At 41.1% G+C, this 27,055-nt stretch overlaps 1 protein-coding gene across 3 annotated transcripts in view; it reads left to right on the forward strand.

Moving 5' to 3' along the window:
* LOC102938329 (WD repeat containing planar cell polarity effector) overlaps positions 1-24,257 on the forward strand; it is a 255,151-nt gene extending 230,894 nt beyond the window's left edge. Inside the window, exons 15-18 of one of the 3 annotated variants that reach the window (XM_007062889.4) lie at positions 1,638-1,785; positions 16,442-16,539; positions 17,951-17,988; positions 23,245-24,257. In XM_007062889.4, the coding sequence (XP_007062951.3) occupies positions 1,638-1,785; positions 16,442-16,539; positions 17,951-17,988; positions 23,245-23,295 (335 nt within the window). In that variant the 3' untranslated portion in view covers positions 23,296-24,257. Of the gene's footprint in view, positions 1-1,637; positions 1,786-5,103; positions 5,180-16,441; positions 16,540-17,950; positions 17,989-23,244 lie in introns of those variants that run through there. The other 2 variants (XM_043543983.1, XM_043543984.1) reach the window with 2 other exon arrangements.
* The last annotated feature ends 2,798 nt before the right edge of the window (positions 24,258-27,055 follow it).

The raw sequence follows: 27,055 nt of genomic DNA on the forward strand, positions 1-27,055 counted from the left end.
GATATCGTATATTGCCTCCATAGAAACACGCTCACTCTCCCTCTTTCACGGCTTCTCTTTGGAGTTTTTATTCCAGACAGATGGACAGAAACTTAGAGTGAGATCAACGGCTCTTCTTTAATAGAGTCTGTCTAGGAACTGTTATGCGCATGCATCGAGGCATGTGGCCCCTTACTAAGCTAATTCCTTTCCATGGTTCCCTGCCTGCACAATTCCATGGGTGTGGATCTGTGAAGGCAGTGCAGCCAGAGCATTCTAGTTATGGGTACTGTAAATAAGCTAGTTTACTCTTGTTCGTCTTGTTCACTCCATTTTCATCTCACACGTGAGCAGCGTGAAAAATAATACATCTTGGGGAGTTAGCCCTTTAGAAACTGAAGGGTCAGAAACCCAAGTGACTTTGCCCTCCTAAGCTGGTGAGCACTTCTGGGTCTCTGGCCAAAATGTAAACTACAGCAGTGTGGTAACGTTTGCAGTAGCATTATGTTCTTTCCACTGCCCGTGGTGTTACCATGGGTATTGTGCAGATTAGGTAATACAGGATTCAGGGAGGTAGAGAACAAGGGGGAAAAACAGGATTTAAAGGGAAAAAAAGCAAAAGGTCTTACAGTTTTGAGAAAAACCTTTTAAAGTCTTTATCTGTAACAGGATTTTTCCTTAATCCATAGTCTGCTAGACTAGGGTTTGATTATGCTTTCTTTTTTTGTTGTTTTGTTTTGTTTTGTTTTTTTAAGTGTCACACCTACAGTATGCAATTTTTCTACATCTTTTAGGTGGTTTGGGTACTTTTCAAACAATTAAGGCTTTTGATATGCTAAAAGATGGTAAAATCTGTCTATTTTCAGGATCCTAATGTCTGTGTTGTCTCTCTTGTAAACTGAAATTAAGTGAAACAAAAATAGTAGGGAAAATGTTATGACTTTGTTTTAATCTCTTTTAAAGATGTAGAGGGGAAAGATTAGGCAGTTCATAAATGTTGATCAGTGTAGCTGTAGTGAAATGCTCATATGGAACACAATCTGTGTCAGCCCCTTAGACCACTGATTTTTGACAGATAATTTAGAGTGGACCATGTCTCTTTATTCACAAAACTCTTCCTCTGTAAACTCTTAGGGTGTTTCTGATACCAGGTAGCTAGTGACTAGAAAATGTTTTCAGAGATCAATTAAGGGTGAAAAATTACACAAATATGAAGTTTCTCATGAATCAGAAAAGTATATCTATCTGGATAGGAATATTATCTAGATGTCAGAGAGGTTGCCGAGAGCATCCTGGGGCTGAATGAAAACTGTTGCAGTAGATAATGGCTGTATGCCAGCAGTTCTCAATCTGCGGCCTGCAGGCCACTTGTGGCCCAGTCAGCACAGAGCTGTGGCCCATGTGACATCCTTGGGGCCATACAGGTAGTATTGGATGCGGCCCACAATGGTAAATAGGTTGAGAACCACTGCTGTGTACTCTCCCATGTGCATTGCAAACCAGATTGATAAAGAGGGAACATTCTGTCTCCTGTGTTACGTGAAAGTTTTGAAGGAATCCTAGTTGTTTATTATGAGAGCAAATTGAGGATAATCCTCTGTGTTTTGTTCTTTGTGATGAATCAAGTCTAATATCACAACTTGATCATTTTTAAACAGCTCTTTTGGGGCATTTAGACAGAGAGGATTCTTCAGATGAAGCTTTTGTCGCTCTCTCTCTAATATCGCAAGAGGAACAGACATTTCAGGATGCCCTCCCTCCCTCTGGCTCAAACTTCAGACACACAGCACAGAGCAGTTCTAACAGGTGAGATTTGCTGAGTGGATGTGGTGTAAGTATAGCAAAGAGGCATTTTAGCTTTTACAACTTGTGGTGTAACTCCTATGCTTATAAAATTTGCAGATGGTACCAACCTGGAAGGAGTTGCAAGTACTTTGGAGGACAGTATTATAATTCAGAATGACCTTGATACATTGGCGAATTGGTCTGAAATCCACAAGATGGAATTCAGTACAGACATGCAAAGTACTACGCTTAGGAAGGGAAAATGAAATGCACACCTGATAGCACTGCAGAAAAGGATCTGGGGGTTATAGTGGATCACAAATTGAATATGAGTCAACAGGGTGATGCAGTTGTGAAAACTGCTAATTTTCTGGGGTGTGTTAACAGAAGACTTTTATGTGAGACATGTAAAGTAATTGTTCTGCTCTACTTGGCACTGGTGAGGCCTCAGCTGGAGTAGTGTCCAGTTCTGGGTGCCACACTTTAGTAGGGTGACCATCCATCCTGTTTTTAAAGGGACAGTCCCATTTTTGGGGACTTTTTCTTATATAGGCGCCTATTACCCCCGACCCCCGTCCCGTTTTTTCACAGTTGCTATCTGATCACCCTGTACTTTAGGAAAGATGTGGAAAAATGGGAGAGAGTCCAGAGGAGAGCAACAAAAAAGGTCTCGAAAACCTGACAGAGGAAAGGTTAAAACAACTGGGCATGTTTAGTCTTGAGAAAAGATGATTGAGGGGGGACTTGATGGTCTTCAAATATGTTAAGGGCGGTTATAAAGAGGACTAATCCGCTGTTCTCCATGTCCACAGAATATAGGCCAAGAGGTAATGGGCTCAATCTGCAGCAAGAGAGATTTAGGTTACATATTAGGGAAAACTTTCTAACTATAAGGATCATTAAGCACTGGAATAGGCTTCTAAGGGAGGTTGTGGAGTCCCCATCATTGGAGATTTTTAAGAACAGGTGAAATAAACAACTGTCAGGGATGGTCTACGGTCTGCTTGGTCCTGCCTCAGCACAGGGGCAACTGGACTAAATGGCCTGTCAAGGTCCCTTCCAACCCTACATTTCTATATACAGTCGAGGAAAACACCCCTTTCCACAACACTGAATGAAACGATGCTGAGTAGGGTGAGGGGAGAAAGCAGGCAATTGCCTGATGTATATTTAATGCTGGTCTTCTTACAGCCTGGGATTTTTAGATTATTTTGACGACTCTTTTGGCTTTCAGAAGAGAGATCTAAACATTTTCCTAGAAGATATTCTGAAAAGGATATTCTGTTGCTCAGTGGCATGGCCTTTGTTCCCAACAATTGTAAAAATTCAAGAGGAGGAAAGAGAACAAAAAAATACCAGCATTTTAATTAAACTTTGATGCATTAATTTAGGCTCTTAAATCTATATTCAGACACCTAGGTAAAAGTGCTTGAGCTTTTGTGGTGGTGAACACTGGCTACTGAAGTCAGTGACTTCAGCATCTCTGAAAATTAGGCCACTTTTACTTAGGTCCCCAAGACCTTTGTCTTGAAAAATTTTATACATGTGCTTAGCTTTACACACAGGGAGGAGCTCTTAGGCCCTGATCCTGCAAAGCATTTAAGCAATGCTTATGTGCCATTGACTTCAAGACAAACACATCCTTAAGTGCTTTGCTGAACAGGGATGGTGTCGTGAATCAGTAATACAGTGTATGAAGAAAAGGAGTACTTGTGGCACCTTAGAGACTAACCAGTTTATTGGAGCATTTATAACAAAATGATATTTAAATACCTATTTTTGTTTGCAAAAATGCAACCTCCCTTGCCTGTAGTGCAGAAAAGACAGAAGTACTGGCAGCAACAAGATGTTGACCCGAAGCCAAGGTGTGAAAAAGAGGAGTTGTAAAAAGACCCCCACACAAAGTTCTCTAAGCCCATCACTAGACTGTGGGTCTAGGGCTGCCTGATCTCGCAATCCTTAGGATCTCTCTGTAAAAGCTCTTATTGCTATTGCATCAAAGAATGGAGGCTGTGCAGGGGATTCTCATCTTAATGGAGAGGAAAACTAAATAGCTCACCCCTAGAATGGCAGACTGGACGGATGCCTATATAAGTTGAAACTGAAACATTGAGAAGTTGGATACCAGACCCATTTGAAGAACCTGTGCTTTGGATAATGGCTGCTGGCAAAGGCATGAAGCCTTTGCTTTTTATAGGATTTTTTTTTCTTATAGCACTTTTGGACATCAGTACAAAAGAAAACAGCTGTCTGGTCCCTGACAAACAGATTTGGTCATCTAGATATGTGCATTAATTTCACCAAAGCCTGCATATTTATATTGTCCTCTTCCTTGTCATTTCTTTCCCCTACACCTCCCTGAGTTGTCACCTCCTTCTGTTATTCATTTCCTAATTTACCTAACATTGTAAGTCCTTTGGGACAGAGAATCTGCCTTTTATTTATTGTACAGAACATGTTGCATATATGGAACTAGTAAAGTAAAGAATAACAACAAGGAGAACAGAGGTACCATGATAGTTAAGTGATGGATTTACCAGCATGAAGAAAAGTATAGAAAGAAATAAAAATAGGCATCTAGGCTAAGAGAAATGTAATTTTTATTTTCTCAGATGCATTCTTGATGCCTTCAATTCTGTTCCTGGTAAAGCTCATGGTAAATTTACAAAAACAACTCTTATAATTTTTCAGAACACATTTGTTGCTTCACACTAAATTAAAAATGCCTAGTTAGGAAAATCATTTCTCAGATTCTTAAATGGAAGCCCTCATTTTCTAAACCTTGTATATGAACTGAATTTCAGAATAAGATCACATTTAGTATGTAGATTTTGTTTTTACCCTCCTGTGTGGTAGAACTTTTCTGGTAATTTCGTAATAGTTAAATAATGTTGTACTTACATGATTCAGAGTAGCAGCCGTGTTAGTCTGTATTCGCAAAAAGAAAAGGAGTACTAGTAGCACCTTAGATACTAACCAATATATTTGAGCATAAGCATCCGATGAAGTGAGCTGTAGCTCACGAAAGCTTATGCTCAAATTGGTTAGTCTCTAAGGTACCACTAGTACTCCTTTTCTTTTTGTTGTACTTACATGTTGGCAAATTATATGCTAACTGCTTGTATGTAATTGCTCCAAACATGCCTGAGATTTTCAAAGCAATCAAAAGGATTTGGATACAACCTATACCTCCAACATTTAGCGTGAGATTGTTGTCTGTAAACGTTTGGGTACACTGCTGTATTTACATAGTACAACAATTTAAACAACAGTCCAGAACGGGAACCAGTGCCAACATGCCTCCTATCCAGAAGTATAAATGTGCTATCCTTCCTTCAGCTCACCGTTTTCCTTATGAAATACTGTACCTGATGGTGTTATGGCAGCCCGGCATCTAGCTGTGTTGGTCTTCCCGTGTCAGCTAATCTGGAGTTCAGCTTCACTTGTGCTTCTTGGCTTGCTGACTTGAGCACTTTAACACAGGCAAGCCCAGGTGGGTCACCAGAAGTTGCTGATTCTCACCAGTGAGTCACTGAAGCTGCATAAACTGGTCTGCCTTCCGGAGGTTTTCGATTACCTCTTGCCAAGCTGATGAATATAAAGGAAGCTTCTGACCCTCACTCACTGCTCCTTGAAACTGCTAAAACCCTCTGAATGCAGCTGACCCTAAGCAAGCAGATCCACTGCCCTGAAGTTTTTTGATTGCCTCCTGCTGAGCTAGCAAATATAAAGAAAGTTTCTGACCCTCACTATTGGCTCTTTGGAATTGCTGAAACTACATGAACCCAGCCAACCTAATTTGAGTTTAAAAGAAACTCCTGTAACAACTCTCATACATTGGCTCAAAGAGTAACTGACGCCTGCTAGAGACCACATGATGCCAAGAAACTTTCCTAGTTCAAGTCTGTTAAAAAATTACAAGCGAACAAGATACAAGGGCTCAGCAATGATTTACATGCATTTTCACACTGCCAAAGGTTGATTTTCTCCCTAGACGTCTGTTGTCAAATCTGTATCAGACATTTTCCCCTGTGAAGATTTTTACAGAGAAAAGGAGATCTGCAAAGACACAGCCTAGGAATCAGGATGTTTTAAGTTCTGTTCCCACGCTGCCACAGTCTCTGTGACACTTGGCCAAGGTTTTCAAGAGTCACTAGTGATTTTGTGAGCCTAACTTGAAACAACTTAAAAGGGCCTGATTTTCAGAAGGTGGCTACATGCTCAGCACTTCCTGTAAGTTGTCTCCAGTTGGTCCTCCAAAAATCAGTAGTCACTTTAAAATATCTCACCGTTTGTACCTCAGTTTCCTCATCTCTAGAAGAGGATGAATGCTTGCCTTCCTCACTGGGAAGGTAAGTTTAATGAAGTTGTGTTTGTAAAATACATTGAGCTCCTGAGATGGGAGGCATTATTTGCTTGCAAAGCATCATCATCATCAGTCTAACCGATTTCCCATATTTGACATTTCTGCTGTCCCCTTCAGCTCAGCCTCCAGCCACAGGTTCAAAGGAACAGGCATGAAACATTCTCCCTCTTCCACTGGCCCAAAGCGGTTATAAGATTGATCACTTTTGTTTAGCTATTGACAGTCTCTACTCCTTCTGCTGTTTAAAGCTAGTCTTTCCATGCTTATGTATGTATTCCACTCACCAATGAGGTGAAGTTAGACTTCGCTATTTCATTGCCTATTTACTTCTAAATACTTTCCCTCAAGAAAAAAAAAAAAAAAAAAAGCCAACCTTATCACAGTTTTACTGCCTTTCCATGACTCCAAACCTGGTGTAAAGTGGGATTTGCCATCTTTGCGAGGTCTCCTAAACTAAGCCGTGCACATTACCGTAGGTAGCTCGTTCATTTCTTACCTCCTCAACAGCGTTCATATGCTGGTGTTGCACAGTACTGCAGTGGAGAGGATTGTTGCTTCCTAGCATTTAAAATTCCTAATATTCTCCCCTATGGCTGATTCATCTCTGCAGCAGTCCTATCGAAGTCTTCAGTGGATCACAAGACACAATCTGTCCACATGTGCATAGACACACCAACATTGTGTTCAGTATCAATCTTATAATTATGGACTAGATCCTGCAAGCCTTACTCAGACAAGGTTTAATTACACACAATCAACGGCACTATGCACAGGGGTACATTTTATTCACATGAATAAGGCTTGTGCATGATTGGGGCAGGGACTGTGTCTTCTTTAATCTCTGTAAGACACCATGCAAAGTGATGATGCTAAAGAGATGTTTAACAACAACAATTAATGGTGACTGCTCCATTTCGCCATGATGTTTTTGAGTCATGTCACTTGGGTTTACATTTGACACCAGTTTACTATTAAAGCTACTCACATCCTAAAATGTTGAACAGTTTCCTATGTATCTGCATCACTATAGTATCTAGACACCATACCAAGCTGTGTACTTCACTTGAATTTCTAGAATGTTATTTAAATCCCTGCACGGTTCCAAAGCCAAGTGCATTTCCTTAGTTCTTGGATTTAATTTTTATGATTGCTCCTTTGCTTTTTAGGGCCATTTAGCTGAATCTCAAGAATGACCAAATGTTTTAAAGTCCCGTTAGTCTTTGCCCAGAAAAGAACTTTTTAACTCCTTAATATAGCCCTAGTACTAGCATTCGTCAGGAAGCATAACAGATTATGCATATGTTTAAACGGAGTCCAGGGTTCTTTTTTCCAGTTTTATGCTTAATAATTCTCTTTTATTTAATCTTCTCAGTATCAAGATTCTCCTTAAGGGCTTTTCCCCAATCAGGAATTCCTGAGTCAGATCATACTGTTAGCATTTCTCACCACTGCATTGTGTCTCTAAAAGTTTTCCTTGTGCTTTACAGTTTCATGGCTGTAAAAAATATAGACAAAAGTGTAGAAGCATTTGACTGTGTGACTTGTTTGGATTTCATAAATCGATAGCGCAAGCTCAGTGGAATCCCCCTGGTTTTCTAACATGAGCATGGCCACTGTGCTGGCTGATGAATAAGTCTCTTTCTGACCGAGTGCACAGTATATGCTTGAGCTCTCCCGCACCTCTGAGTACTGTAAGGGCCTGGTCCATAACCCACTGAAGTCAGTGAAAAGACTTGCATCTACTTTAATGGGATTTCAGTCACAGCAAGTTCATAACAGTAAAATGGGGGCGCCGGGGGAGGAGGGAGAATGTAAATGGAACATTAGCCCTCAAATAATTTGTTGGGGGTTTGTTTGTTTTTCAAACAAAAAACTAGGCCCTTCGACTGATCGGGCAAAAACCCCATTGAATGACAATAGAGGATCAAGAAAAGGATCAAGAAAACAGTGAGCATCTGTAGGACAGGCCACTAAGTTCAATCTTTTTGTGGTGGGGCCCTGACTGTAGACCCAAGTGAACTCTCTTCTTGGATTTGGAGTCAAAGCAGAGAGCCCACCAGGGGCTAGAATAACTTCCCAGCCAGAAAAATGAGTCCTGTTAGTAACTCAAAAACTAAGTTAGAGAAAGAGCAGTGTAGTGGACTGAAATTGATGGTACTGTCCTAATAATACCCAGGCTGATCCTAGAGCCCTTAGTCACACAAGTAACCCCCGATCGCCAAGTAGCTCCCACTCCTCATTTGATTGAAGGTTCCAGGGTGATGCCCCAAACACTTTTTGCATTTGTGTTCAGGCCTACTCACCCTATCCTAAGTTAAATTGGACAACTCAGGCCATTGGCCAATGTGGAGTTTATTTTGTAAGTGCTAGAAGGGGGATTGTACTAGTACTAATCAGGGTTGTTGGTATTTTGTTTTTTGTTTTTGCTGGTGGGGGGCAGGAGTTATTTTGTTTAGTTTTGACCATTTCACATCACTTCTTTCCTAGGTGTCACATATTTTGTAGCCAAACTGTTCTTTTTATCTGTGTGTGTGTGTGTGTACACATGTGAAATGTTTTTGATCAGAATTTACTCTGCAGATGCATATAAATAATGAAAACATTTCTGAAAGGCACTAACCCTTGTTGTCCGTAGGAGCAGGATAACTTATTTGATCCTCTCCATGACTTAACACTATGTAAAAGAAAAATATTGACTTCTGCAGGCCAGCTTATTTCTGGCTGAATCAGCTGGTGAGCTGCAGAGACAATTTCCATGATCTTGCACACAGGATAAAATCTGCATCCGCCTCCATTATTGTGGACTGTATTTTGTTTTTACCCGAGTATATTTGGTTACCAAAAAATTGTTCAAACTGCTCCTGTTTTCTAATAAGCTGCAGATTGTTTTAATAACCAGTGGATTTAAGGCATAATGCAAAAACTGTGTATGTTACTTATGTTCTTTAAAATATACATATTTCTACTATTCCATCAGATTTTATATTAAGTACAAAAAATAAGTGTTTAATTGTTTTGAGTTTGTAACACCCACTCAGAATCCAGGTTTCAGAGTAGCAGCCGTGTTAGTCTGTATTCGCAAAAAGAAAAGGAGTACTTGTGGCACCTTAGAGACTAACAAATTTATTTGAGCATAAGCTTTCGTGAGCTACAGCTTACTTCATCGGATGCATTATTCCCCTCCCCACACACACACACACACACTGTTCCTCAGACGTTCTTCTCAGCTACTGGAAATGGCCCACCTTGATTATCACTACAAAAGATTTTCTCCCCCTGGCTCTCCTGCTGGTATTAGCTCATCTTAAGTGATCACTCTCCTTGCAGTGTGTATGATAACACCCATTGTTTCATGTTCTCTGTGTATATAAATCTCCCCACTGTATTTTCCACTGAATGCATCCGATGAAGTGAGCTGTAGCTCACGAAAGCTTATGCTCAAATAAATTTGTTAGTCTCTAAGGTGCCACAAGTACTCCTTTTCTTTTTTCAAAATCCAGGAAATGTTAAGATATGGCTGCATCACATTCTCTTTAACATTAGAGTGGAGGGGGGTTGTTTTTAGGTTCTTGGTTTGTTTGTTTTGGAAGGGGTTAAAACAAAGTAAGGTGAGTGAAGGTCAGAGCTTCGTTGATTCCTTTGAAATACCTGGCTGTTGTCAGTATGACATTCATAGAATCATAGACTATCAGGGTTGAAAGGGACCTCAGGAGGTCATCTAGTTCAACCCCCTGCTCAAAGCAGGACCAATCCCCAATTTTTGCCCCAATCCCTAAATGGCCCCCTCAAAGATTGAACTCACAACCCTGGGTTTAGCAAGCCAATGCTCAAACCACTGAGCTATCCCTCAAAGGAACAATATTATTTAAAAATGATTCCCCCCACTCTCACTCCTTGAATAGAATATTGTCTTGTGTAGTTAAAGAAACTAAATGAAAATACATCACTTTTGCAGCATTTCTGCTTTTTCTCCTTACACTGCTAATAGCCTTTTTTGAAAGGCCTGTTTAACAAGGAAGCAGCTGGTTTGCAAATATTAAGAGAAAATTGTAACCGTGCCTCTATGGGTCACAACTATTTTCGACGTCTCCAACTCAAGGAATATTTCCAACACACCTCTGAACAACATACTAACCCACAGAGACCTTCCTACCAAGGACTACAAAAAGAAGGATTCTGGGTGGACTCCTCCTGAAGGTCAAAACAGACTGGACTTCTACATAGAGTGCTTTCACCAACGTGCACTGGCTGAAATTGTGGAAAAGCAGCATCACTTGCCCCATAACCTCAGCCGTGCAGAACACAATGCCATCCACAGCCTCAAACAACTCTGACATCATAATCAAAAAGGCTGACAAAGGAGATGCTGTCGTCATCATGAATAGGTCGGAATATGAACAAGAGGCTGCTAGGCTGCTCTCCAACACCACTTTCTACAAGCCATTACCTTCTGATCCCACTGAGGGTTACCAAAAGAAACTACAGCATTTGCTCAAGAAACTCCCTGAAAACGCACAAGAACAAATCCGCACAGACACACCCCTGGAACCCCGACCTGGGGTATTCTATCTGCTACCCAAGATCCATAAACCTGGAAATCCTGGACGCCCCATCATCTCAGGCATTGGCACCCTGACAGCAGGATTGTCCGGCTATGTAGACTCCCTCCGCAGGCCCTACACTCCCAGCACTCCCAGCTATCTTCGAGACACCACTGACTTCCTGAGGAAACTACAATCCATTGGTGATCTTCCTGAAAACACCATCCTGGCCACTATGGATGTAGAAGCCCTCTACACCAACATTCTACACAAAAATGGACTACAAGCCGTCAGGAACAGTATCCCCGATAATGTCACAGCAAACCTGGTGGCTGAACTTTGTCCTCACCCATAACTATTTCACATTTGGGGACAATGTATACCTTCAAATCAGTGGCACTGCTATGGGTACCTGCATGGCCCCACAGTATGCCACCATTTTTATGGCTGACTTAGAACAACGGTTCCTCAGCTCTCGTCCCCTAATACCCCTACTCTACTTGCGCTACATTGATGACATCTTCATCATCTGGACCCATGGAAAAGAAGCCCTTGAGGAATTCCACCACGATTTCAACAATTTCCATCCCACCATCAACCTCAGCCTGGACCAGTTCACACAAGAGATCCACTTCCTGGACACTACAGTGCTAGTAAGTGATGGTCATATAAACACCACCCTATACCGGAAACCTACTGACCGCTATTTCTACCTACATGCCTCCAGCTTTCATCCAGACCACACCACACAGTCCATTGTCTACAGCCAAGCTCTACGATACAACCGCATTTGCTCCAACCCCTCAGACAGAGACAAAGACCTACAAGATCTCTATCAAGCATTCTTACAACTACAATACCCACCTGCGGAAGTGAAGAAACAGATTGATAGAGCCAGAAGAGTACCCAGAAGTTACCTACTACAGGACAGGCCCAACAAAGAAAATATCAGAACGCCACTAGCCATCACCTTCAGCCCCCAACTAAAACCTCTCCAACGCATCATCAAGGATCTACAACCTCTCCTGAAGGATGACCCATCACTCTCACAGATCTTGGGAGACAGGCCAGTCCTTGCTTACAGACAGCCCCGCAACCTGAAGCAAATACTCACCAGCAACCACACACCACACAACAGAACCACTAACCCAGGAACCTATCCTTGCAACAAAGACCGTTGCCAACTGTGTCCACATATCTATTCAGGGGACACCATCATAGGGCCTAATCACATCAGCCACACTATCAGAGGCTCGTTCACCTGCACATCTACCAATGTGATATATGCCATCATGTGCCAGCAATGCCCCTCTGCCATGTACATTGGCCAAACTGGACAGTCTCTACGTAAAAGAATAAATGGACACAAATCAGACGTCAAGAATTATAACATTCAAAAACCAGTCGGAGAACACTTCAACCTCTTTGGTCACTCGATTACAGACCAAAAAGTGGCAATTCTTCAAAAAAAAAAAAATTCAAAAACAGACTCCAAGGAGAGACTGCTGAATTGGAATTAATTTGCAAACTGGATACAATTAACTTAGGCTTGAATAAAGACTGGGAGTGGATGGGTCATTACACAAAGTAAAACTATTTCCCCATGTTTATTCCCCTCCCCACTGTTCCTCAGATGTTCTTGTCAACTGCTGGAAATAGCCCACCTTGATTATCAATACAAAAGGTCCCGTCCCCCATCCCCCCCGCTCTCCTGCTGGTAATAGCTCACCTTAAGTGATCACTCTTGTTACAGTGTGTATGGTAACACCCATTGTTTCATGTTCTCTATGTATATAAATCTCCCCACTGTATTTTCCACTGAATGCATCCAATGAAGTGAGCTGTAGGTCGCGAAAGCTTATGCTCAAATAAATTTGCTAGTCTCCAAGGTGCCACAAGTCCTCCTTTTCTTTTTGTGAATACAGACTAACACGGCTGCTACTCTGACAACTGAGAATGTCAAACTCAGGACTCACTGCTGAGAAATAGGGTAGTGACACCTCAAGACTGGTGGCTAATCTTTCATAAGATATACCCAACCGGCAACAAAAGTAAACTTCTGTTTCACCACACTGGCTGACAAGAAGTCATAAAAGCAGTTTCCCTGGGCATTCTAGTCATTGTATTACCACCGAAAACACTGGATTTAAAGGTGAGTGGTTCTTTACAACCAGTCTCCTTAACTAAAAGATTCTTCAGATCTCAAAGGACCAGCCACACACCCAAGTCAATATATAACTTAGATTTTACCCAAAAATCACATTAGATTTTATATACTAAAGGACTGGCATCAAAGGTTTAATCAGAGAAAGAAAGGGGGGGGGGGTGAGAGTTAAAATTGGTTAAAGGAATCAAATACATACAGTAATTGCAAAGTTCTTGGTTCAGGCTTGTAGCAATGATACAATAAACTGCTGGCTTGATAAATCTCTGGTTGCTTCCAAATCATTGGAAAGACCTCAGTATCCATTGGTTAGAATGCTCCCATTAGTATAAGTCCAGAGGCTTGGGCAAGAAAGAGGCTGAAGCAGGATAGAGGCAAAATGGAGGAGTTTCCAGGGCCTTTTATCTCTTCTACCATGTGGAAGGACACCCACTGTTTCAAAACAAAACCCTCAACACAGCTACTGGAGAATCACAGGTGAACAGATAGTGTTTGGAGTCACATGGGCAAGACACATGTTCATGCCCCATTGCTCTCAGTCATTGCAGGAAGCCATTACCTATATTCCAGACAGCACGTTTATAGGACAGTCCACTCAGTGTAGATGGGCATCTCCCATGGTCCATTGTGAGTTAAGAGTCCTTTTGATGGGTCACTCAATTAGAATAGTCCCTCCAAGATGTGCTAGCTAACTACCGTGTGGGCATTACCCCAGGAGCAAACATTTGAAATCCAGGTAGATCCAATATTCATAACTTTAAATACGAAAATGATACATGCATACAAATAGCATAATCCTAATCAGCAAATCATAACCTTTTCATAGACATCTTACATGCCACATTTTGTACAAGATTTGTTACAAATGTATAAACAGTGGTTGCAACAATGATCTATATGGTCATATTTTAACCAGATAACATCACAGAGGTGAGAAGAGTACTATAAATATATATGTCCAAACAACATTATACACAACATACTGTAACTTCATATATAATCAGACATCGTGCTCTATAGTATTTGTATACTTGAAATTTGTTATAAACCAAGCTTTTTTGAAGGCTACTGAGAAGATGCAGCATGGTGTACTAGATTGATCATGAGACTGGAAACCAGGAACTCCTGAGTTCTAATCCTGCTTTTGTCACTATAGGCCTCATTCTTTGGATATTCAAAACGCCACTGAAGTCAGTGAGAGTTTCTGATGCACCAGAAATGCTGGATAGGATGAATATGTCTGTGATCTTGGGCAACTCAGTTTTTGTGTCTGTAAAACTGAGGTAATAATAGTCATTGACTTCAAGAAATGTTGGTGGATTAATTAATGTGTGCAGAGCTCTTTGAAGAGAGACAATCAGCTATTAGTACTACTGATTTATTTGTTGCATAGCAAATACACTCTGTTATTATGCTGTTATGTTATTTTGATTGTAATCAAAGTGCCTCTAGATTAAATTAGCTTCATTGTTCAAGAAATTTTTTTGAAAAAATAACTTGGTCATATAAGTTATACATGTAATTAATGGAAAGTGTCTGGGTTTGCAAAACAAGGAGAATAAGCAAAGTGTCTGGCAACAGCTTCCCTACAAACATTTTATAATGTATAGTTTGGGAATGCTGAGCCAAAACAAACTGTCGTTGCCGACAGAAAAACCTGACAATTATTTTACGTTGATCCAACTTGGCCGAGCCCAGACTGACCTTGTTTACTCATCTCAGCGTCTTTAATTCATATTAACGTGGCATTGAAAGGGAACATGTGGCATATGTGCAAAAGACCCATTTTCTGCATCTTTCGACTGAGGTAAATGTAGTACATTGAGTACCTCTAGGGCACTGAGCTCTTAGGTAGATTTATATGTATTAGCTAGAACTGGTTAAGTTCCTTTTATCCCCACTGGGCTTTTCATATTTTGTAGACCATAAAACTAGCAGCTCAGTAGAAGCAACATCTTCTAAGCCTTTGGATATATATAAAATCCTCCCAGCACTGGCTGATTTTAAAGACACATCCAAAGAGGATGGACAGTTTTAAGCTCTTTTAAAACATAAAAATAGAAGGTTTACTGCAATTTGGCAGCCAAAAAAGCAATTTACAGGTCTCCACAGAACCCATGGCTATGTGTAAGAAAGCTGACCAAGATACTATGGAAAAGATAATGGGGTCAGAGAGCAAAAGAATCTCTCTATTTTGTAACCAGTCTAATCTGGTCTCCAATGAAGTTTCTTAGTTTCTTTTGCTGAGCCAATAAAGCTTAGTGTGATGTAGCAGTTGCATTATTGTGGCTTTAATATGGCTTGGGGAAAGCTGATGAGGAGCAGGGTTGCTTTAAGTTGCTTTATGGATTCACAGCTGCTTGCATAACCTTCACTGTACTGAGAGTAGAAAGACAAAGACACAGGGAAAGTCTGAGCTCTTGCTTTAATTATTTACATTGTTGTCAGTAATAAAGGGCTTTTTATGCCTGGAATCTATTATTTGTATTATCAAAGCCAAATGAGATTGTGCGCTGTAGCTGTTAATAAATTAGTGTGCAACATGAAAGCAGTCACATTTTCATTCTCACAACTTACTTCTGTCCAAAATTTAAAAAAAGCACTTGCTAATCTACTCAGACTTCCCAAAAAAAAAAAAAAAAAGCCATGCAGTGTCATTGTACCTTTGCAAATGGTACTGCAATAGAGTAGATGTTACTGTATCCAAAGAGAAATTAGTAGGAGGGAAATCCACCAGAATGAAGAAGCGACAGAAACCCACTGGTCCTGCTTAAGAATTTTTCCAATTTTTATATTCATCTCCTCTCTTCCTGTAGGCAAAACTCCTATTGATTTCACTGGGTGTTTTGCCAGCGTGAGGACTGCAGGATCAGATTCCGCTAGGCATGCTGATCCCAAACAAGTTAATGTAGCTACTAAAATCTAACAGTCTGATTCCACTGCCTGGGGAAGCAGATTGCCTATGTATGCTGTTGAACAGCAGAAGACTGAGGATGAACGAACAGGAGGATGAGGGAAGAACTCAAGACTACCAAAACAAAAATGAATAACTTATACATACATGCCAGAACATCATGCTGGCGGTTTTTTCTTTGAGGAGAAGGAGCAGCACAGAGTAAAAGCTCACAACTTCTCTCTTAGTGGTGTAGAGTTTTTTGGTTTGGGGGCTTTAAGTGTGAGAATAATTAGATGGAGTTCTGGACATCACATCTTGCTTTCTTGGTATCCTGGTATCTGACTGACTGCTGTTCCTTAGAAGTATTTCAATGTGAAACATTCCTCTTGTCTGTTAGAACAATCTGAAGATCTGTTGGGGGCAACCAATTTAACAAAACCCTTAATCGCTTGAAAGACAAGAACCTTACACCACATCTTTGACTGACAGCACAGCTATAGAACGATCGCACAGGCAAGAGAGTTTTCATAGTGAAATTCAGTCAACAAACAGTAGCATCTGATTTAAAAAAAAAAAAACTAGAGTTTGAAAATAGTGAATTACAGACTGCCATGCACTTTTAAAGAGTAAACAAACAAAACGGCTTTACTGCCTGTTGTATGACCCTCTGTCCCACCACCATTTTCTTCTTTTCTTTTTCTTTTTTTAAGTTCTACTACACGTAGGCAGGTAGACAGGGAGAGTGCACTTGGAATGGATAGCAGTGCTGCTCCTGTAATGGATAAACCCTTGTCCTGGAATCCAGCAGGTAAGAATTAACAAGTTACTGTCAAATAGGCACAATGGAAAGAAGTTGTACGTAGTGTAAATTGATATCCGGGAAGAATTTGAGTTCAGAAAGAAAAAATAAACTAGTGCTAAAAATTCCTTGCTGCTTAACTGTGTGACAGCAGAACAAGGAGGCAGCAGGATCTGGCCGTGAAAGCACAGACTACGAAGCAGGGAACTTGGGCTCTATTCCTGAGGCTACCACTGACTCGTGTGATCTTAGGCAAATCACTTAACCTCTGTGACTCAGTTTCCCCATCATTGTAAAACTATTTATTGCTCATAGATGAAAGGTGCTACGTACGTGCAAAGGATTACTGTTGTTATTAGCAGCGTTGTTTTATGTTTTAGTATATAAGAGCCAGATCCTCAACAGGTGTAAACCAGTGTAGCCCCATTGAAGTCAATAGTTTGTAAAATAACAAGCAACGCGATTTCGGCAAGGATGTTTCTAGAGTGAACAGATGAGGTTTAAAATACTTGACAAACACAATGACATTTGTCAAATACATATAAATAATATATAAAATATACACACACACACACACACGTTGTGTATATATTGATATACAATACACACACACACACGTTGTGTATATATTGATATACAATACACACACACACACACACACACACAAGTAAAGAACAATGGCAGAATATTTCAGTGGGGGGAAGCCATGGCAGGAGGGCCTGTATTACCTAGGGCAGGTTTGCACTTAAAATTCAGCAGCAGCACCCCTGCAGCGCTTCAGCGAGGATGCTGCTATACCGCCAGGAGCGCGTCGTAGTTCATCCACATCCCCAAGTGGCCGTAGCTATGGCGATGGGAGAAGCTCTCCTGTTGAGATAGCACTGTCTGTCCCTGGGGTTAGGTTGCTGTAACTGGGTCACTCAGGGGTGTGGGATTTTCACACCCCTGAGCAATGTAGTTATACCAGCGTAGGCTTATAGTGTAGGCCTGGCCCTAGTCACCAAGCCAGGTGTACTGATCTACTTAAGGATATTTGTAAAATGGGTGAGGTAAAGATATTCACCCTTTGCCATGTTCAAGTATCACACCACATTGTCAAAGCGGTCAACATGTAAGGGTTGTACTAACAGGACTGCCTTTAGCATATTCTACACCCACTCGGCTATAGATGGTCACGTGTGTCTTATACCTGTCACTGACCTCAGATCTGCCACGCTGTCTTCTTCAAAATGCATTTTGCTATGGTTTGGCAGGGCTTGGGGAGCAAGGGAGGGAGGGTCACACATGCACATACATATCTGTGTAATATGTTAAATGCTTTAATTCATCCATCATGTGATAGGATATAAAATAACTGTATCCTATCAAGGAGGCTGAAAAGTTAAGTGCCACATATTAACCTTGCTTGTTTGTTTTCCAGCAAGTTCAGGGAATTTTGGGGACGTTCACACAGAACAGGTAACACTTCTTTCCCCCCCCCCCCCCCCATTCTACTCTTTTTCGCGCCTTGGTATAAACTACATCTTTCATCCAAATGCAGGACTCCGGTCAGTGGAAGTTCCACATCCAGAGGCCTTGTAAAATGGAGCCAGACCTTCATGGTTTGAATCCATCCTAGATCACCAGCGATCAAAATCTGTTCATGTCGGATATTGATTTGGTGGAGAAATGGGTAATTAGTCTCAGCCCACATCCATCTCACAGAAGCAGCCTCCACGTTTCCAACTAATTGGCACCCTTGCCTGCAGTTTCAGCAGCGAGACCAAGAGTTTAAAGAGGCACCAAGACTTAAATTGCCCTTCACCTCCTAGAAGGAATTTGCTGTCCTGGGGTGGTGCAGTGTGAGTGGGGTGGTCTGCATTGTGGCTGCTGCTGGTGCTATAGTAGATCTCTGGATATGTAGAACTTGCCAGTCTCTGGAGTTGTCAGTCCAGGCTCTTTGAGGAGAAATACATTCACCTTATTTTTGTTCAGCGGTGTGGCAATAACCACTGTCGTTAAGGTTACAAACTAGTTTCCATTCTAGCCCCTGTTTACAGTTGCTTATAACGGTCTGAAATTCACCTTTGTGGGGGGAGGGGGGCGGAAATTTTCAATGTTTGGCCTGTGTACAAAAAGGTGATTTTTAAAAAACTGAGCAAAACCTGTCCGGCCTCCATCCGCCCCCCACACCAAGAACAGTGTGAAAATACACTTTTGTCCCATCATAAAAACAACCTGTGCCAAGTAGAACAACTCTCCAGGAACAACTCTGTCAGCCCAGGATCCACACACAGCAACGTGCTCCAGCCACACCCTCTCCAGTCCCCTCATGCTCCAGTGCACTCTCTCGTGATGGGGGAGGGAGGGCGGGGCAGTCCCAGATGGCACAGAATTGACTGTGATAACTGTGCACCCCCAAGAGATTTCCGCGGCTCAGAGGGAATCTCCAGCTGCCTCTTTAAGCCAACCCTGCCCTCTCTGTGCTGGCCAGAAGTGCACAGTATAGGGGAATTGTGAACGTTTGCTGATGTACATAGGGTACCTATGTTTACCGCTAAGTTCTCTTAATAGTTATCAGCCTGCTTTCCTGAAATGTACCTTACAAAAAAAAATCTCCTCTCTGCATGTGTAGCTATGTTAGTTAGTTTCCTCTCCCCCAGAACACCTAAGGAGTGATGTGCTACTGGCTGAAAAGAACAAGCATCGTACATGGGTGCTTCCAAAATTACTCAGATTCCCTAGAGATAAGGGAAGTTACTGTATTAACTAGTCTGGGTCATTAACGATATGCTAGACCCCAATGACAAATTACCATACCGGGGGCGGGGGAGCAAAGAACAAGATGTACATGTGTCTAAGGTTGGAAAAACATTCTGATCTTTAATTACATGATCTCATTTGATTGTGAAAAGACTGTATCGTAATGTGCAGGGACCTGGGAGCAGATAAAGTGTAGTTCTGCTCTGAAAAGTGACTGTTAAAACAGTGGGACTTTGTGTCCATTGTCTCTCAATAACTCCAAATCAAATGTGCGCCGTCTACAAGTCAAAATAGGAGGAGTTGTTTTTTTCCTGATTGTCACCCTTGCAAATTCAGGCTGGGATCTGACAGTCAGGCCGAGTTCTGTTCTTCTTGTGTATAGTCACATTCAATAAAGATTTTGCAAGGTAAACTCTGCCTTTGATGATAATGTGTTCACGTGATACTCACTGAAATCAGTGGAATTGCACAGATGTTGCTGAGGGTGTGCACTGCTCTAGCTGACCGCTACGAGCTGGGTTTGTACAGCACCTAGCACCATGGAGTCCTAGTCCGTGACTAAGGCTCCCAGCTGCTACAGTCATTCAAATAATAAAATTTGGTAGACAATTCTGTTTGATACGCAGGGGGAAAGAGAATCTTGCTTGATCTCCCGGAGCTGGGTTGGCGCTTGCAAGGAGGAAAATGCAGTAACAATGTGTCTTTGTCACTGAAGTGAGCAATTATGACAATGACTCTAGTTACACAAGGAAGCAAGATGGAGCCATTTTAACGTCACTTTTCAGAGTGGAACCATATTTCAATGCCATACAAGCAACATTAACTTGGACATTTCCTGAATTTTTAGTGCTTACCTAGGTAATTTGTACAGCCTGTTAATGTGTTGTTATAGAATATCACATGCATGTACGTCCTTTGCATGATACGCTGCATGCTAAATGTTCTGTACAAGTTCAAAAGCAAGAGGGTGTTCTTCTCCATCATTCTGGGGTTTTTTTAAATGGTTTTTCTCTATCCAGATATATTGGATGTTCTCATAAGATCTTGGAGAAGGAAAAAGGTTTCCCTTTTGTCCAGCTAATTGGACTGAATGTTGTTTTATTGAAAAATCACGGAACGAGCCTGGTAGAGTAGCCTGTTGAATTCAGTATCAATATTTCCAAAGCTCTAGGGAACGAGGCTTATGCTTTAGGGAGATGTTGTATCTCCAACTAAGAGATCATTAAAATGCATGCACTCAGAGGGCCAAAACCTGTGACTTGTCACCCAGCCCCAGTTGGGGCTGTACTCTGGATATTTCCAGTGGTGAGCCAGAGGACCCCTCCCACCTACAGCCACAGAGTGGTTGTGAAGCCCAATGGCTGAATTATCCCTCCAGTGCACCAGTGTATGCCCACCTTCACTCTGCTGTTCCTCGAGCCTGGCTTTGCTTCCTGTCCATTGCTTCAGAAGGGCCCCTCACAGTGCTGGGCTCTGTGCCACAAAAGGGGTGCATACCCAGAGCCCAGCCATTTCTTGCACAGTGGAACTGCCCTGGTTCTGCTGCTAGGGAGACCTCTGTGGCCAGGACGTTGAGGATTTGATTTGCCCTACAGGGCAGAGCCATGCCAAAGAGATGGGGGTCAGAAGTGGCCTATTCCCTAGGTGAGTGGAGACCCCGGGGCATTGCTGAGACTATATCCACAGCATCATGTAAACAATCTCCTGCACGTACATCACTACCTGTGTATTCTTTGCTCACTGTGAATCCTCCCTGAAACTGCAGGAAATTGTTTCCATTCACCTGCCAGGTCCAGAAAAATCACAGTCACATAGCCAGATATTTGACCAAGAAAGGCTTTGCCGTTTGAAGGCGATTAGTTATTTTGTAGAAGAAATGGTTAGCTGTGCTCTCATCACTGGCCACTGTAAGTCCAGCTGATCTAGTGATTAGAAGGAGAGATGGGGCTGAGTGTGGAAAGTCAGATCCAAACATCTCTGATGTTAGAGATCTGGCATTCAGGTTCAGCTGAGTCAGGGACTGGAAGTCACAAGATTCAAGTTCTGTTCCCAATTCTATTCTACCTGGGTGATCTTGAGAAAGCTCCACATTTTCAGAGTCTCCTCTCATTTAAGGTGCCTTAATTTTTGGCTGCCTAACTTGATACAAGTAGGTCTCCAGAGAGGCTGATCACCTCCATCTAGAAAATCAGACTCCAGGTGTCTCAAATTGCACATGTTTGAAAATGCAGGCCTTGGCCTCTTTGTGGTTCAGTATCTTGATCTGAAACTGGGACAATACTGCTTACTGATATTTTTTACAGTTCTCGGAGAGCCTGGCACCATGTAAGCGCAAAGTTAATTATTTTATTATAGATTAATTAAAATGGCCACTACACCCACAGGGGAGAATTCCCGTGCTACTCTCATAGCAGAAGACAAGACGGCTGTCAATCATAGAAGGAAGATTTAGAAGTGAAAAAGGAGCGAAGCAGTATGGTTACCATAAAGATGCAGACAATGTCTAGTGTTGAAACATTAGACAAAAACCCCAGGATTTGAGCAGGTTTTACATTCCTGCACCTAGAAACAGAGTGATGTTAATAATTATCTAGGAGTTTGAAATGGTTTTAAGGGAACTAGAGTTGAGATGTCCAGTATCAATGAAACAAATGAAAGTTCTAAGAGTCTTACATCCCCTAAGACGACAGAGAATCTTACCATTCACAAACTTTGCTGCAAGATCTGCCTTTGAGAGTTGTGGTAGAGGCTATGCATGAAATTCAGCAGGAAAGATGACTTGTTTCAGCATTATATAACCTTAGGGGTGTGGTGGAATAGTTATATATAGAGGAAGGGGGAAACCCTTTCATTTCTCTATAAAGAGCTGTTGGTATTTATATGGTGCACGGAGCTTTATCCAGTAAAAGCCAAGTGCCTCCTTACAAACATGCTCTCCAACTTTTTCCTCATCCACCAAGCAGTGAAAATGCCAAACAGGCTGGAACTAAAATGCAGTATTTACATCAAGACAAAATTCTAGCTGTCGAAATACTTTTTACCCTAAATTCACAGTAGTAATATATGCATTGTGCACTGAAGCATTGTTTAAGAAGGTGATGTGTATCTCTGTGGTAGAATATATATACCATAAGATGGAGCTGCTGCTCTGGTAAATGCTCCTCATTAGGTTGCAAGAGTGTTTTTTTTTTCCTCACTTGAAAAGAAAAAGTGAAAGTCACATGAATCCCACTGAACTTGCCAGCACACACACAATCCTGCAGCAGCCTTAACTTACATACCTTTCTTGTTGCCAGTTTTCCACCTTTTTTTTTTTCCTCAATTCAAATTAATGTTTTTTGTAAACTACAGTAGGGCACATACACCCGCTTCCCTTTGATTTCAGCTCCACACCTAGTTTTCTTTGCATCATGAAGAGGTTTCTGCTCATATGTAATCGTAAGGGAAGCAGTGATTCACTAGAGCATAACACTTTCCTTAGCAAAGTTTTCATACTTTTTTGTAGGATGCCAACAACATGTAGCATTCTAGGCACATACTGTTTTCATTAATTGTCATGTTGCTTACAAAAAATAACGGGCGAGGTCTCAGTTATGCACATGCATTTGTTGCATACACATTAGGGGGCCCCCCCAATTTATGTGCACGTAAATCAAGTATTTGCAGGCTTGCATTAAGATTACAAAATTGCATCCCTGTCTTTACAAATCTGGCTCCAGTAATACTGGCATTAATACAATTTTAGAACGTTTGTTATACAATTTAAATAAAGATAAACAAAATAAGGTTTCACTTTTGCAAATAAGCGTCCGTACAGAGGTTAATTGGAGTCAATATTTAGGTAGGTTTGTGTTTCCTTGTATTTGTTTTGGAGTTTCTTAAAAATAAAAAGGGTACATTTTTTAATCTATCATTGCATTTAATTTCTGTACGCTAACGTGAGTAATTTTATGTTGTTGTTTTTCCCCCCAGGAGACTGGAGGAAGTGGATCTCTCAAAGTGGTACACTTTGGTCTAGTATAATCAAGAATATGAATACTTTCACTTCAAAAGAAAATACTTGAGGCCTGATTCAACTCCCACTGAAATTTATCAGTCTTTCATTTGGCTTCAGTTGCCTTTGGATCGCCTGGCCCTTCAAGAGAAAATTCAGTTAAAAGTTTCAGCGATGTTCTGCTTAAAACACTGAATTATTGATTTATAGGCACCTCTCTCTGCAGAAACTGACCCACGGTTATTTATCAAGAGCAATATTGTGAAATTTTCATCATGACAGCCGATGACATACAAAATCCAATAATCATGGATACCAGTATTACTGTACAAATGGTAATGCTGAAAGATTGTTTTTTTTTTCCATTAAACAAATCCATAAACCTCACAGAGCAAATTCTCTGTAATTCTCCATGCATTATATATTTTAACAATCTTCACTTGGATGCAGATTTGAATTTCCACTTAAGGCTCTGAAAACCATTCTACCAAGATACTAGCAGATAAAACCTTCACTCAGGATACCTCTGTGAAAGAGCAGCCTTTCACAGTCAGCAGCGTTTTTCTAAGAATGCTCTCAATTTTCGTATCTACATATATCATCTTAGTTGAATAACCATTATTTTGCCTTTAAAAAAGCCATGGATTTTAAACATCATTCCATTGGAGTCCAGATTTTAATCTTGCTCTCCTAGCCACTAACAGAAAATGCTACAGAGAAGACAACTTAACCTGTTTCATTATTATACTTGTTCCGGAACTATTAAAAGAGAAAAAGAACTTTAGGACGTTTCTTCCTTCCTACCATTTGATCCAGTATATCATGTATGTACACATGTATTGTACGTTACTGTATATACACATATAGATTAAGCTTGATCTTTTGGACCAGTCAGTTATGTAAAACTGAAATCTACTTGAATTTGCTTTTTGGTTACTGTCTTGAAAAATGGTACTTTCGCTAAATAAATGGATTAAAAATTAAAAAGAAATTTTTAAAAAAAATCAAACTGTTTAGAAATACTGTGTTGAGAAAATCTGTGTTTATTTAAAATGTATCGATTTATTGTTCATTGGTCCAGCCATTCCCCCCCACCCCCCAAGAGTCAAAAGGCTGCTGAAGTCTAACATATACTAAGTGGATGGTAGGTTTGGTAATAATAAAAAAATCCAACATATTTTAGCAGTTTGTTTGTACCAGGCATATCTGAATATGCTATTACAACATATTGAAAAGCTTATGTCTTGAGTGAACGAAACTGGTAAGTGCATAAAATTCTACATATTCAATGGGGAAAATATTAATAAAGTGAGAACTGTGAAACAAACAGCAGTTTACTACAGCATTTCGCCACACACAGCTGTATGTATAATGGATGGTTACGCTATGCATCCTTACAGTAATTTGAGGAGAGCATGTGTTGCATATGATACAGATTTATATTTAATTTCTGAGATAGATGCAGTGCAACAACAGATCAAGGAAATCTCTCACTTGCTCTACATAAAATTCTGAAATGTGTTACCTAGCCAGAGAGCTATTTTGCTGAATTGAAGCCATATTTCTGTCAGTACAAGTGATGGTCTATATGTGGGATTAATCTGACACCAGACAGTGATCCTTAATCCTTCAGTATATCATAATCTATTTACTTTGCATGCTAAGAGGATTTCAGTTTAAAAATATACAGGAAGTGATGCTAGAAATGTACATAAGATCAAGAATGTTGTTTCCTAAAATCTCCGTTTTTAATAAAATCCCTTTATGGCTTTCTTGGAGTTCTGTCCTAGAAAAGTGTTGAATGGGGATTTAGCTGAAAATGGGCATATGTTTTTCTTTGTGCTTCAACCTTGTGACCATATTCAGCCTCCTTCTTCTTCCCTGCAGGTTTTTGTGCTGAATGTAGGACATGAAAGAAAAGATCACCACTGTAGCAGGATCATTTTCTGGGTGTTACGCTGAGAGATTTTATTGACAAAATCAAAACAGATTCTGAGCTAATGTGGAATTTTTGTATATATTAATTTCTATTTCTGTTCATGATTTAGCAAGGGCTATTATCCGGAGGTCAGCACAAGGAAAGCCACAAATGGATTGTGTGCAGTGGTTCCTTCCTCATAACACTGAGGAGTACATTGCATGATCTTCAGTCACCTATTTTCTTTACACCACCCAGAGAGGTGTCTACAAAATGACTGTTATAACTCACATTATTACATACTTGTAATTTAAACTTATAACCGTATAGTTTACACTTCTACTTTTCTGTACATGCTCGTCTCAGTTATTATACTTAGCATTTATATAGGGTTTTACATCTACAAAGCCAATAATCGTTTAATGATTAGAGCACCGAACTGGGAATCGGGAGCTCTGGGTTCTGTTTCTAGCTCTGACAGTAATTCGGTGTGGGATTGTGGAAAAGCTACTTTACCTCTGTGTGCCTCCATTTCCCTAGCTGCAAAATGGAGGTAATAATACTCCCCATCTTTGTAAGAGGTCTTGAAATACTAGGGTGCAAAGGGTTATGTAAGTGCGAAGTGTCATTAGTATTGTAGTTTTATTTACTCTGTTTCACCCCAGTACAGTAATTACAAATAGAAAAACAGACGGAGAGGGGTTAAAGCTAAAATTTTCAGACCTGAGTCACTAAACATTAAAGAATGGCAAATATAGTGAAAGTAGCAATGTAATAAAGTAGGTCACACCCACCTTGTGAGGCCCAATTTTTCCAGACGTACCGGGACAAAAAATACACAGACAGCTCAGCTCCGATATTTTCCGGACCAGCCAACTTTAAGGACAAGGCTTTGCCCAGGGAACGGAAAGGGATTTATCAGTGTCTCAGCCCCACCAGCTCTCGGCACCATTCACCGGAAGGCCACAACCACAGCCACCAGCGCTTAAGCTGAGGGTCTTCATGCCCTGGGATGAGAGGAAGACTAGGTCGCGAGTCTGCTGCACTGGAGAGCAGACACGTCCACAGTGACCTGTGATTGCAACATTGCATCCTGGTCTCTCATCCAGCCACTTGGCAGGTGGTGCTGCCAGTTTGGCACCTTTCCCCAGCACCAAACTGTGTTTAAAAAAATCCCACACAAGATGTCCTTGTTCCCTGACCTTTCAGCCATGTTTAAAACACGTCATGTCACTCAGCCGTGAGCTACTCAACTGTCTCAATCTGATTTTTTTTTTTTTTTTTAAATCTAGATCATCCATTGCCCTTTTCTTGAGCGCTTCCATTTGTAGCAGTGATGTGCTTTACCGGCCAGATGTGAGTTCAGGTGCTGTTTCCCTTTCAGTTGATGATGGGTCATTGAGAGTGACATTAACATCACCCACATAAAGGCCAATTGCTTGAGCTTCACACAAGTGAAATGTGAGCTGATTGGGGTGACAGCATCTACCCACCCACCCCCAGTCTGAGGCCAGAGCCCAGCCCCACTCTATAGACTAGAGAAGCAGCCACACCATCGGTGCTACTTGAATGATGTGCTAGACCCAAGGAATCTGGGTAATCATGGGAGACAGTGTCTTGTCCGATTACTGGGTATGTATGTACAGTATGCAGAGAGAAAGTAGCAAGTTTTGTTTGTTAAACTGTTTAATCAAAAGAAAAGAATCCAGAAAATAACAGTGAATAGGAAAGATGCTACAGAGGACCCGGTGGTGGTTTTCAGCCAATTGGCCATATCACCCCCAGTCCTGCTCTTAGAACTTTTGAAATAACCCCATAGTTCAAGGGAGAAGCCATGGGAGGGTTGTTTGTTTTCAAAGGAGCTAGCTTTT

Source organism: Chelonia mydas, chromosome 3, assembly GCF_015237465.2.
Source record: "Chelonia mydas isolate rCheMyd1 chromosome 3, rCheMyd1.pri.v2, whole genome shotgun sequence".
Classification (NCBI taxonomy): domain Eukaryota; kingdom Metazoa; phylum Chordata; order Testudines; family Cheloniidae; genus Chelonia; species Chelonia mydas.